The sequence below is a fragment of the Bufo bufo genome, chromosome 4 (assembly GCF_905171765.1).
Source record: "Bufo bufo chromosome 4, aBufBuf1.1, whole genome shotgun sequence".
NCBI lineage: Eukaryota > Metazoa > Chordata > Amphibia > Anura > Bufonidae > Bufo > Bufo bufo.
The window spans coordinates 98497596-98512155 of record NC_053392.1 but is presented as its reverse complement, the minus strand read 5'-3'; the positions used below and the strand labels follow the sequence as shown (position 1 = coordinate 98512155).

The window sequence follows — 14560 nt, the reverse complement described above, 5'->3', positions numbered from 1 at the left end:
TGGGTTGCACTGATGTCAAATTTACCAGAAAAGATACTGGGCCAGATTTATCATGACTGACGGCTCACTCCACTTTAACATATGGCTAAAGTCAGTTTTAGCCAAGTCAGATTTATGATCGGCCCTTTAAGACTGTAATAAATGTGGTTTGACGGTAGCAGTTTATCCGTCAGTAAGCAGCTTTACAAAAGTCGCACATCTTTACGAAAAAGTCGCACGTTTTTATGAAAAAGTCGCATGTTCTATTAAAAAGTCTCATAAGATAAGCATGGTCCTCACTGGAGTGAAATTGCGACTTTTTTGTGACTTTTTAAATAGTCCCAATAGTAAATCTGTCTAGAGATTCATTTACATAAGAAAACACGCCCACTTTCAGAAAACTGGCGAGCATAGTGCAGAGCAGAAAAAAGTCGCAAATTTGTGCGCAGTTTTAGCGTTTGGGACTTTTTCACTCCATTATTCTGACCTGAGCTAATGATAAATCTGGCCCATTGTGATTAGCACCAGTTTGTATACCCAACCTGAGAAGCGTTAACCAATGAAATATGGCTGACACAAATGTTAATATCCTGTCAATGCTTTATATACTTCCCTTTAAAATAGACCATTCTAGGCGTAACTAGGTATAAAAGGAAAAAGATACAATTGTACAATACTGTGAATGCAAAAATAAAATGCAGTGTAGACATGTCTGCTGTAACCCTGGATTGGATGAGTTTTGCTCTCCAGAATCACGGAAATACGGAGTGTTATGTGGTCTCTGCTGTAACTGTGCAGACTGGACAGCAAGTGCCTTCCTTTCTAATTGGTGCTGAACATGGAGCAGTGGGGCAGGTTTTCACAAAACATGTAATGGACCCATCCTGGAAAACAAAATATCAGGGAGGACGGCATTAAGGGGTTTCATACAGTAAGGAGCGAGAAAGAGGGAGGGGGGAGGAGACAGGGCGAGAAAGAGGGAGGGGGGAGGAGACAGGGCGAGAAAGAGGGAGGGGGGAGGAGACAGGGCGAGAAAGAGGGAGGGGGGAGGAGACAGGGCGAGAAAGAGGGAGGGGACAGGGCGACAAAAAGGGGGGGGGAGACAGGGCGAGAAAGAGGGAGGGGGAGACAGTAAATGGGAGACAGCGAGCAATATTTAACAAAAACAAGCAAATATTAGAAGCATAACTGCTTATTCACACATGACAGTTACAGACCCATTCACACTGGTCAATCTGACTGAGAAGCATTCATCAGTACTGTATGCACCTGAACGATCGTTCGGGCACATTACTGTTGGCGGCACACCCCCTGTTTACACGAGGCAATGTGCTGCTGACAACAGTTTTTATGCCCACATGAAAGATTAAATTTAGGGCACAAGCATTTTCTTGTTTGCTGGGCGACTGATGGGCATTACATGGAGGAATGGTCAGGAACAATGTTTAGTAGTGCGATCGTTCATCCAAGCCCGTGTGAATGGGCCTTTACAAAAATAGGTCAGAAAAATAGTTTAGTACAAATAAATTAGTTTTTTTTCTTCTGCATTTTAATTACTTACTTTACATTGACATTTTGTACAAGGATCTTTGTCCCATCTGTCGTTAGTGGTGCGTGTCCTTCCAGTTTCATCAGTGCAGTCTGTGCTGCTTACCCGCGACTCTAGCTTTTTGATCTAAAACATGGGGAAAAAATGTGACTGTTTTTGATTTCTCCAGACTACTCCTTACCAAGGCTTATTAGGCTCAGTACACGTGTTACAGTTTCCGTACAATAATCTCATTCTCACCCATCGCTAACTAGCCTGTACTTGTTCTCATAGAAATCCTCTCTCCATGCAGTGACTTCCTGGTCAGCCTGGGACAGGCTTGAGTTTATACAACGCAGCCAATCTGAGGAGGCAGAGCTGCAAAGGGAGGGGAGGAGCAGCAGCCTCAACCAATGATGAGACAGGAGGTGTGTCTCAGACTACCTGCGACTCCCAGCAGGCATAGAAGCTAAACTGTAGTCACAGATCACACCTAATGAGAATGACCTAAAATCAGCCAAGCAGCAATCACTGCCTAGCAGAGGAAAATAAATGACAGGTAAGCACCATTTAGAGGCGCTGAATTGAACAGTACATCATTTTAAGTTTAAGTGAATGGATATATATATATATATATATATATATATATATATATATATATATATATATATACACACACACACACACACACACATACATATATACATACATATACACACACACTTCTGTAAATATCTTTCATTCAAAGCTATTTTTGTGCTCATTATTGCCCCTTGCACTATACATATATTTAACAGCAAATTGCAGAACATTTCAAGTCCTTCCCTGACAGCATCTGGAAGTGTACGGAACATGAGAAACACTCTGGCCACATTTGGTTATTACCTGCACTTTACCATATCAGTCATACTACATTCTATGGACATGAACTAGACTGGAGAATTGATCCATATCTGACTGAAGATCATCAAATGAGACGATAGTTTATTAGCCAATTCATTCAGAATCTTAAATCTTCAAGCATGCACTACCTGTTTTCTTAGGCTGGTTATTGTCTTTTGCATGTCAAGAACAAAATCCTTAAAGTCGCTGACAAGTGGCATATTCTTTGGCTGTTCAGTGCTTAAAGTGGCATTCATATCACTTGGAGAACTGTAGAAGAAAACGAGTAAAACTTACATTTTTGAACAAAAAATAAAAAATAAATACAAGCAGCATAATACCTGATCAATAATAATAAAAGGCAATGACCATAACAGTCCATTAAAGGATACGTTCACCATTTTATAATACAAGTCAGTTACGTAGAAGTCTAGTAATTACACTGCATTACTTATCTTGTACTAATCTGTAGATATAGCTGGTATGATACTCCACAGCTGCATGTATAGTGCTGTCAGTTCCGATAAGAGCAGTTGACAACCTGGCTGTCAGTCACACACCTAACCTCTTGCAGAGGACTGCAGTGCGGCTATCAATGTGTTACAATGCTTGGAGTTGTAGTTTAGAAACAGTTGGAGAATTACAGGCCGTAGACCAATGCTGTACAACGTCTAGTCTACAGACAATACTTTTAAGAATACAAACCACCATGGTAAGATCTGAGTAAACATCATACCAGCAAGGAATGTTGGGTGATGTAAACTCTGAAGCCTGTAGAATTGTGAATTCAGCTCCGGAGTATAAAATTCTGGCAATACAAGTTAAACAATGCAATATATCTACAACATTGTTCAACTTTATATGCAATTATACAGTGATATTGTAAAGGAGACCACTTAGGTGTCCATTTAGGACCCACCCCATATGGAAAGAACTAGGAAGGGACACTATACTAAAAAGGAGTGTATACAGAGGTCACTCTAAAGGACTGCTAGACTCTGTTAACATGATAAATTACAAACTCTGCTCTCCCACATTTCTATTCTTATATGATTAAGGCTACTTTTACACTAGCATTTAGTTTTCCGGTATTGAGATCAGTCATAGGGGCTCAATACCAGAAAAAAACACTTCAGTTTTGTCCCCATTCATTGTGAATGGGGACAAAACTGAACTGAACGGAATGCACCAAAATGCATTCCGTTCCCAGACCGGAGAGCAAACCGCAACATGTGATGCAATGCAAGTCAATGGTGACGGATAGGTTTTCTCTGCCACAATAGAAAACAGATCCGTCCTCCATTGACTTTCAATGGAGTTTATGACGGATCCGTCTTGGCAATGTAAAAGATAATACAAACGGATCTATTCATAACGAATGCAGATGGTTGTATTATCAGTAACTAAAGGGTATTTGCTGAACCCTGCCGGATCCAGTAAAAACACTAGTGTGAAAGTAGCCTGATATTTCATAATCTTGGCTAGAGTGCTCAAAATATTTTAAAAATTAAAGAGTCTGCATAGCATAGCTTGCATTACTTACTAAGAAACATCATTGGTCATAAGGTCTTCCTGGGGTGTTTCCTCTTTATAGCTATGTTCTGTGGAGCGTTTACCTCTGAAGTGACCAGAAAAAGAGCTAAATTGCCCTCTCGACCTACAGTCTGTAAGAAAACAGGACACTCATGTTATAACAAGCAACACAAACGCCAGTTTAAAAAGGCAATGTAAATGGACATATAAAATATAGTAAATGGATATATAGCAAAATGGTGAAATACCATCTATAGTGGATGATGCCAATTCCAGTGTGAATATACTTTAGACAAGCATTAAAGGGTTGCCATGTGGGAGAAAACTGAATGCAGAGGGCTCATATATATGACCAATCTCCTGCTACTCCCATTACGATCTTACCAAGTTTCTGCTGGTCTCAACGTCTTGGTCCTCTCAACACACAGGAAATATCCTCTTAGCCAATTACTGGTTGCAGTGGTGATGTGCCTTAGCAAGTGTCTGAACAGTTTGTTGAGATGGGACCAGGAGGTAGACTTTTTTTTTATGTCCTTTACATTTTTTCCCTTTAAAGAAGTGGTCTCATTTCATAAATTAATTTTTAAATAACGGCCCCTCAATTAGGACCTCCACCAATTAGTTGTAACTTGGACACCCCGATGATTTCATTTAGCACATGTACTGATGTATGGTAGTTAGCACCATTGTTGAACACTTGCCCCAGGTGACATAACAGTTGATCACTGGAGGTTCTAGCTGAAGGTTTTACCCTGGCTCTCACAGTGCACTAATCTGATCATCATTGAAAACTTTTGGATAGACCTCAAAAGAGCAATGCATGCAAGATGGCCCAAGAATCCCACAGAACTGGAAGACTTTTGCAAGAAATAAATGGATGAAAATCCCTCAAACAAGAAATGAAAGACTCTTAGCTGGCTATAAAAATGCTTTTACAGGCTGGGATACTTGCCAAAGGGGGTTCTACTAGGTACTAACCATTCATGGTGCCCAAACTTGCTTCAGCAAACTATCCTTTTTTGTTTTTTTGAAAACATAAAAGATGAAAATACAAAGGCAATGTGTCATCTTTAACTTTATGCCTTTTGGAGATAATTTCATCTTCAACTTACTTCACAGTGTACAGTAACAGGGATTGTGACCAAGTGTACATGAACTTTTGCATGCCACTGTATAGATATGTATTGCATTTAATTGTAACCCTGCCTGTGATGATAATAACATGGCGGCTGAGAAGTGATCTCTACAGAACAGGAAGTGACAACTAATTATTAGGCTAAGGCTATGTTCACGGTGATATGATATCCGGTAGGCTGTTCTGGCCAGAGTTCAAAGTATGTGGCACTGCCGGACATGGCTGGGCAGCGCTGGATCCCCATTGACTATGGTATATGACGGTGATCCAGACAGTTACCAGTATAAATGTCTGCTTTTGGCCTGACAAATACCACTGCATGAAGAGGTTTTTTTCTGGCCGACAGCTGTCATTTATGTCAGAACATGCCACCGGAACAGGCATATCACTAATGTGAATCTAGCACGTGTCCCATGGGAAAATATAAACAATAATGTGACATGAAATATGAAAAAAAAACTTGAAACAAAAAATAAATTGCTGATAACACATTCCTCTTAAGAAACCGTTGTGACACCGTTCAGTAGCCCAAAAACCAAACCAGATATGGACCAAACTCCTCAAACAGAATCATTCTTTAAAAATGACCATCCCCTAAGTACCAGGTATAATAATGAATTCATTAAAGCATCAGTTCTGCAGGAGCCCATACCTTCACAGCAATCCTTCCAGAGCCGCAGGTCCATGTGGGGTATCTGGTTGCAGTTGATGTACCCATGTGGGAACTCAGCTACTCTGAACACATCTGGCTGCACCCTGGTGATGTTGTCGCCATTGTCACAAAGGACTCTTGCCAGCGAGGTCTGCTTGATTTGTGTCAATTGCGCCGGCGTAAAAACACCAGGATTCTCATGCCAAAACCTATGAGACAGAAGGCAGTCAGATCACATGCCCAGGGGCAACACTAGACTACACTGTGCAGATAATATATTGTAAGCACAAAAAAGACTCCAGAATTTTGATTTCAAGAGGAATACAAAAAAACATAATCCCATAAAATTCAATGTATTAAAAAGTTGATCCAGAGGGAAAAACAACAACATTAGGTACAAGGCAATTTTCCTCATCTTTGGGGGAGGGGGGGGGGGGGGAGAACCTTTCCAAACCCCATATCTCACAATCAGAATAACTCCCTGGGTCAAGGACCCTTCTCTAGAATTCCAGTAACTGTAATATTCTTACAGTCTAGGCCCCTCTAACTCTTTTAGTGAGTTCATCATCACCATCACATCTTCTGGCAGCCAGATCCAGAGTCTCATTGCTTTTACAGCACAGTCATGGCCAGAAATGTTGAGACAGACATACATTTTGGTTTTCATAAAGTTTGCTGCTTCAGTTTTACTCAAGATTGTTATAAAAAGTAATCAAATGAATTACAATTAATTGTTAAGTCTTTACTGCAGCCCTAGTGGAAAGTGGTATTTTTATGGCGAGGAAACGATTATTTTAGAAATAGAGTATTCTATCGATTATTTTTACGATTAATCGATTATTTTAATAAGAAAAAATGAATTGACTGTTTTCCTTTATAAAAACTCATCAGTCCCCAACACCCTTCATTCCCCCCTGTGTGATCAGTCCAAGTGCTTCAGTTCCCTCCAGTGACATTGGCTCCACTATCCCCCAGTGCCAGCAGCTCTTTCCCCGCCCCAGTGCCAGCAGCTCAACTCTCCCCTTGTGCCAGCAGCTCAACTCTCCCCTTGTGAAATCATCTCCCCCCCCCTGCTCCTCCTGACACCCGGAGTGCACAGAGTCATTGGTTGCTATGACACTGTGCACTCCAGGTGCCTGGCCTTAGTCGCACCAACTTACCTTTCCAACAGGGGTGCCACAGACACTCCATCGTTCCGCGCAGCTCTGCGTCTGATGTCACACCGCGCGTCAGGTCACAGCGTGCGTACGTCATGAGGTCAGTGCAGCGCGGAACCATAGATGTGATGTGGAGTGTCCGGAGGCCCCCTGCTGGAAAGGTGAGTATTGCGGGCCAGCGGGAGACCATGGAGCGGGAGTAATAGCAAGCACTTCAATCTCGCTCCGTGGTCACGTGGCACAAACGAATCTTTGATGCAAAAAATTTGCATCGAGGATTTATTTTGTGTCGAATTACTTGATTCAATCGAGTAATCGTTTCAGCCCTACTTTCCACTGCATTTCTGCCCGGTCACAAAATGACCTTCTAACATCAATTCTTTGTGTTAACTCAGGAGAAAGTGTTAATAAGGACAATGCAGCTGATAGCACTCTATCATGCTGCTTGAACTAGAAGAGAAGACTAGTTACTTTAAAAAGGCGGTGGTACTTGAAATCCTTGTCCTCTTCTGTTAATCATGGTTACCTCCAAGAACACATGTGCAGTCATCATTGCTTTTGCATCAAAAGGAGTTCACAGCCAAAGACTTTGCTGCTTGTAAGACTGCACCTAAATCAACTGTTTATAGGAGCACCAGGAACTTCAAGTAGGGGGGTTCAATTGCTGTGAAGAAGGCTTCATGATGCCCAAAAAGGTCCAGCAAGTGCCAGGCTCATTTCCAGGATTCAACCACCAGTGCACAGATTGCCATGAATGGCAGCTGGAAGGCGATAGTACATCTGTACGCACAGTTCAGCAAAGACTTTTGGAAGAAGGCCTGGTGTCAAGAAGAGCAGCAAAGCAGCCACTTCTATCCAAGAAAAATATCAAAGACTGAGTTTCTACAGGAAGTACAGGGGTTGGATGCAGAGGACTGGGGTAAAGTTACTTTCTCTGATGAAGCCCCTTGAGACTGTTTGGGACATCTGGAAAAATGATGGTCGGGAGAAGAAAAGGTGAGCGCTACCATGTGTCCTGTATTATGCTAGCTATAAAGCATCCTGAGACCATTTATGCGTGGGGTTGCTTCTTATCCAAGGGAATAGGTTCACTCACAATTTTTCCTAAGAACACAGTCATGAATAAAGAATGGCATGAAAATTTCCTCCAAGAGCAACTTGCTCCCATCCAGGAGAAATCTGGTGAATAAAGAGGCTTTTTCAAGCATGATGGAGTACCATGTTGCAAAGCAAAAATGATAACCAAGTGGCTCGGTGAACAAAACATTGAAATTTTGGGTCTATGGCCTGGAAATTCCCCAGACCTCAAGCGGTCAAAAAGTAGGTGGACAAACAAAAACACAGAAATTGATAAACTCCAAGCACTAATTAGACAGGAATGGGTTGCCATCAGTGAGTATTTGGTCCAGAAGCTGATATCCAACATGGCAGGGCAAACTTCAAAAGTGTTGAAAAAAAGACAACACTGGAAATGTGGAGTATTTTTAATAAACTAAATAACCTCAGTTTTGATAATCTTTATCAAAAATCTAAATCTACTGCAGTCCACCCTCAACATTTCTTACTACATTTGAACACTTTCAAACCCTCTCTAGCTCTATGTGTTGCTTGTGCACAGGTGACCAAAATTCACACAATACTCCATGTGCGGTCTGACTAGTAATCTGTAAAGTGGGAGAACTTTACAACATATAGGGACAGTATAGAACATAAAGCAGCGACTCCCTGTCTCTCCTATTCAATAGCCAGTGCTGCCTGCACAATCTTCCCTGCATCTCCCAGTGGCTGGTTAGTTACTCAGGGTGCGGGGATACAGAACTATTATTCACCGTCAGCACTGATCAGTGCCAAAATAGCAGGAGGACAGAGCAAATATACGGTATATAAGCATTGTACAGGTGTTAATTTCTAAAAATATATAGGAGCCAGGAGAGAGGGAAAAAGAATTAACCCCAGCCGCCTTCACAGTGAGTGCTGTGCCTTAGCAATGCTCAAAGAGGACTGCTAAAGGACATTTTAGGGCAAGTTTTATCATACAAATGTACAAGTACTCTAAATAAAGTGTATTAGAAAAATTTTCCCTATCACTGTACCTACACATTAGAAGAAAAAATAAATAAATGGCAGTTACATGTTAATAAAATAGGCATATCAAGGAGAAAGGAAGAAAAAGAAAGGAAAAAACTATACCATAGTAATAACATATTCCTACCTGTCACCATCCCTTAAGTTTCGGAACTGAGTAGCTAGTAGGCACATCAGCGTAGGCCCCAATCTGCTACCTGGAATAATATCTTCTGCCATGAGTGCAGGGAACAGATCTACATTTAGAGGTGAACCATACAACCTGAAAAAAATAAAAATCACCACTCAAAAATATATTAAAGGGTTGCTGCACTTTCATAAAACTTTTAAGATGCCTTAGTGATGTATCAAGGGTTTTGACTGGTGTAAATCTGCTGTGACTATAATGTAAAAGTAAACACAAAGAAATAGCAACACAGTGCAAGCGCTGGAGATATATGCACACATGCAACATATTTTGAAAAGGTTGTCTGGGTTCATCTTCAACCCTCCGGCCCCCGATATGAGCTTCGGGGCTTTGTTGTTTACAATGGCACACTGCTAGGCGGAGGCTTCCGTCCAGCAGTGTTCCCGACTCTGATGGGCGGGCTTTAGCGCTGCCCTAGCTGTTTTACAGGCTAATGGGCGCTAAAGCCCGCCCATTAGTGGCGGAACGTCACCGGATCTCCAAAAAATGCCTTTGCCCTGCATGATTCAGCACAAGGCAAAGAAGAGCATCGGGCCGAACCCGTACAACCCCTTTAAGTCACATTACTGATTTATTTACTATACTTAGAAATTTGAAGTTCTTACTGCTCATTTTGATCAAAATTGCGTGAGCCCACCTGTGATGAGCTGAGTAACGCAGATGGCTCCCTACACTCTCGCGAGCAGGCCTATAAAATTAACTCTGGATAGGTAGGCGTCAGCTTTACTTTCTACTTTTGAAAAACAGCCTTTTGGAATAAAAATATGCGAGCAGGTTCCAAACAGACATTGAACAAGTAGAGAATACTAAGGGTGTGTCCACACAAAGCAGCCGTGATGTGGCCGCCACTCGTCAATGCATGCAACGGTGGAATTCAATGAACTCATTAGAAATAGATTTTTATTTTTTTTGAGTTCATGGATAATGGTCTAGCAGCGGATAAAAAAACTAACGAGTTCAATGAATACCGCCACAGCTTGCATGGCTGTGCGACTCAGATCGCAAGAGGCCACGTCTCAGCACCACTGTAAGGCTGTACCCTAAGGCAATGTTCCTCAATTTCACTCCTAAGGGTCCACCTGCCGGTCATGTTTGCAGGATTTCCTTAGTATTGAGAAGGGGATATGGTTAGTGTCAGTGCATCAGGACTTACCACAGGTATTCATTCTGTGGGATATTATCAAATCATGACTGGCAGGTGGGTCCTGATGACTGGAGTTGAGGAACACGGCCCTAAGGGAGATTATGTTACCCAATGAAAGCACCCTAACAGAGCTGCTGATGAAAACAATACACCCGTGGCACTTTGTTTCTAACATCAGTTGTTACAAAAAACGCGTTTCGGCCTGTCCAGAGCCTTTGTGCACACAATATACAAAATATGCAGTATATAAAAGTCACAGAGGGTACCTAAGTAATGATGACAGGTGCCGTCACCACGGCAACCAATGTAAACCAAAAACATCACAGTGACATGACATCACAGTTAGGGGGTAGTATCTCTCCTTAGGGAGAGTGCGCCTTAATCAGCGTGAGGAGACTTATAGGCCATACATGCGCCTCTGGAATTCTGGGAGGAAAGGGATGCAAATGAGCTCTTAACAAGCTCTGCCTCTAATGCCACCAGATGTAAGGCAGCTATCCTATAAGTCAATGTTCAGCTCTCTAACTAAGTCTTGAGACATGACTTGGATATTAAATAAGCCAGCACCTAATCTGCAGACAGCTGTTTCGGGGTGATTCATCAGTGCAGAGCAGAGAGTACTGGCTTGACTGTGTGAGAGACCTATCAGGGTTTCTCTGCTCTGCACGGATGAGGGGTGATCACCCCGAAACAGCTGTCTGCAGATGAGGTGCTGGCTTATTTAATATCCAAGTCATGTCTCAAGACTTAGTTAAAGAGCTGAACATTGACTTATAGGATAGCTGCCTTACATCTGGTTGCATTAGAGGCAGAGCTTGTTAAGAGCTCATTTGCATCCCTTTCCTCCATGACATCACAGTGTCACGATTCGGATCAAATGGGTTAATGCTTCTGTGAGGTCTAAAAGGAATGAGAGAATTTTAAATAATGGCATAAGTATACAATAAAACTATTAGAAACTGACAATTCTCATAGAATCTGAGCAGAGTATCAAACAACAAAAACAAGGGGGACAACAAGTAATTATCACTTCTGTATCAAAAAGAAGATTACAAGGATAAATGTGCAATCCCATATTCCCTATTTAACCCTTTTGGTTACAGGATCTGCAACGTGTGTATCCAAAAAGCCTCCCACTTAAGTAATAACTGTTGAATGTCGCCACCTCTTCTAGGATATTGTATCTGCTCAATAACTTGATACGTTTTTGTGGGTGGAAGTGATATGGAATAGGGGGATGTAAATTGTCTGTCCTTATGGCGGATTTATGTTTCCCTATACGGCCTCTCACATGCTGGACTGTTTCCCCAACATACAGGAGACAGCAAGGACATTTTGCAATGTAGCTCATACCCGCAAATTGAGGAATTTCAGAAGCCACCCGAAAATCACTATTCTTACGTGATAAACCTGTCCATTCTGACATGGGGAGTGCAACCAAGATCCCTAGACAAACATTCATCACACATTTACCAGTCTCCAGTGTATGCAATGCTCCAACGTGACAGATTTCATCATCCTCATTCTGAAAAAACTGCTATAAAACTGAAGGGTAATTTACACCTGAATACAGTAATGTCATCTACATTATAAAGTGTCCTTGCGGTCTGCTGTATGTTGGGGAAACAATCCAGCATGTGAGAGAACGTATAGGGAAACACACGTCGCAGACCCTGGAACCAAAAGGGTTAAATAGGGAATATAGCATTGCACATTTATCCTTGTAATCTTACAGAAATGATAATTACTTACTGCCCCCTTGTTTTTGTCTTTTGAGAATTGTGTCAGTTTCTATTTTCTAATAGTTTTATCGCATACTTATGCCATTATTTATAGCAACATGAAAAATAATTTGCTTTCCTTTTAAACATCACTGAAGCATTAACCCATTTGATCAGAATCATGACACTACAATGTCTTGTTTTTCCCATTGGTTGCCCGGGTGACGGTGCCTGACGTCATTACTTGGGTACCCTCTGTGCCTTTATATGCCGATAAAGTAAAAAAAAGTAAATAGACGTGTATTCGTACCGCACCTCTTGGATCTCCACAGTGCTCTAGAGGAACCCAGGCTTGGCTGTGTCTGTTCAGTCCGCCCTGTTGTGCATCCTGGACAAATCTTCTGGCACTTGTGGTTAAAAACTCAAAATCTTTATTTCGAGCACATAAAAAAATGATGCAATACAAAAAAAAACCAAAAAAACATAAAAAGCTATGTGTTTAAGATAATGCGTTTCATCAGAAAGGCGTAGCTTTTTAAAGTCTTTTTTGTATTGCATGATAAAGTTTTTATGCTCTTGAAATAAAAATTCTGAGCTTTTAATAAGTGCCAGAAGATTTGTCCAGGATGAACACATTAAGGGCTCTTTCACACGAGCGGATGCCGTGCAGGTAATCCGCTGCGTAAAAGACAGCCAAGCCCCGTCCCGGACAGCAGAGACACAAAGCATTAACATGATTGATAATGCTCCGTGCCTCTCTGTCATCTTTTTACTACAAAATCATAGTGACAACTTTATCTCACTGTGATTTTGTAGTAAAAAGGTCACAGGGAGGCACGGAGCATAAGCAATCATGTTAATGCCCAGTGTCTTTGCTGTCCAGAACTGGGCTTGGCTCTCTTTCACTCAGTGGATTACCTGCACGGGATCCGCTCCTGTGAAAGAACCCTAAGGGCGACCTTTATATACTGCATCTTTTGTATATTGTGTTATAGTTGACAAAGGCTCTGGAAGCATTGTATGTAACAACTGATGCACATTAAAGAAAGCGAGTGCCGGGGTCCTCTGCTTTCTAAAAAGAACGCATCCCTTCCATGTGCACCGCCACAAGCCCGAGTGCCGACCAGATCTTCTAGAAGTTGGTTTAGTAATTTGCCTTCAGTTATCTTTGCTTATTAACAAAAAACTATTTTGGCTTAAAAAGTATCCAACCTGAAGCATTTATCTTCTACCCACCTTTTCCGCAGTTAGAAGAATGAAACTAGGAGGAGTTTAAAAGGGTCAGCAGTCGAGCATGCACCCAGTCGGTCCATTCAAAGTCTATGGGACTGAAGGAGACAGCCAAGTACCACGCTTGGCAGTTACTGTCAGTGCCATATACTTTATAAGTAGCACTAGGACACATACTCGGTGGTCACTCTATTCAAGCTCTCTATTGGCAGCATTTTTATGGATATTGCTATGAACATTGGATCAGCGTACTAAATTCAGTGCACGTTTTGCAAGGGGAGCAGGTCACCGCGGTGGCTTGCTATCGTCTACAACATGGGTGTCAAACATGCGGCCCGCAATGAATATCTTTGCGGCCCGGCTATCGGCGCGCTCATGTTCTCTCAGCAGCACGGGGAGAAGGAAGCTGTCCTCCCTCCCCCTGTGCTGCTGCCGCTGCCACCAATGAGAAGAGAGGGGGGGGGGAGGGGCGGGCGCACTGCGCCACCAATGAGGAGAGAGGGGCGGAGGAGGGGCGGGCGCACTGAGCCACCAATGATAGGACTATTCCCATTTCCCACACAGAGCGGCGCCCAGCGATGTCTCAGCACTCACCATTAGTCCTGGGCGCCGCTCCGTTCGCCTGCAGTGCCCCATTACTGTCTCCTCTCCTGCTCCACATGCTGCTGATTACTATCGGAGCGATGGGAGGAGACATCAGCTTCACTAGTGGGCGTTCCTTCTCCCTGCGCTGCGATTGGACAGCGCTACAGCCAGGAAGAAGGAACGCCCACTAGTGAAGCTGATTTCTCCTCCCATCGCTCCGATAGTAATCAGCAGCATGTGGAGCAGGAGAGGAGACAGTAATGGAGCACTGCAGGCGAACGGAGCGGCGAACAGAACTAATGGTGAGTGCTGAGACATCGCTGGGCGCCGCTCTGTGTGGCCTGATAGTAAGAGTCAGTCTTTAACACAATACAGGAGGCGGGTGTCGGCAGCAGAATCGCATTGCCGGCACCCTGCCGCTGACAGGGAGCTGCGATCAGAGGCAGTTAACCCCTTAGGTGCCGCACCTGAGGGGTTAACTGCTGATCTGCCAGTACCAGCCTCCTGTATAAAGGGGAAATTTATCATTGGTGGTGCAGTGTGCCCCCCTCAACCCCCCATCCCATTAAAATCATTGGTGGCACAGTGCGCCAGCCCCTCTCAACCCCCCCCCAGTATTAAAATCATTGGTGGCAGTGGCCACAGGGACCTCTCCCCTCCCCCTCATTGGTGGTGCAGTGGCAGCTTCTGATCGGAGCCCCAGCTGTGTAAGCCTGGGGCTCCGATCAGTTACCATGGCAGC

The 14560-nt window shown here is 43.0% G+C and overlaps 1 protein-coding gene across 1 annotated transcript in view; it reads right to left on the bottom strand.

Moving 5' to 3' along the window:
- Positions 1-498: 498 nt before the first annotated feature.
- PXDN (peroxidasin) overlaps positions 499-14560 on the bottom strand; it is a 117818-nt gene continuing 103756 nt past the window's right edge. Inside the window, exons 18-23 of the mRNA XM_040427572.1 lie at positions 9079-9213; positions 5710-5918; positions 3933-4053; positions 2539-2659; positions 1541-1654; positions 499-863 (exon numbers count right to left, since the gene is read on the bottom strand). Of these exons, the coding sequence (XP_040283506.1) occupies positions 750-863; positions 1541-1654; positions 2539-2659; positions 3933-4053; positions 5710-5918; positions 9079-9213 (814 nt within the window). The 3' untranslated portion in view covers positions 499-749. The remainder of the gene's footprint in view (positions 864-1540; positions 1655-2538; positions 2660-3932; positions 4054-5709; positions 5919-9078; positions 9214-14560) is intronic.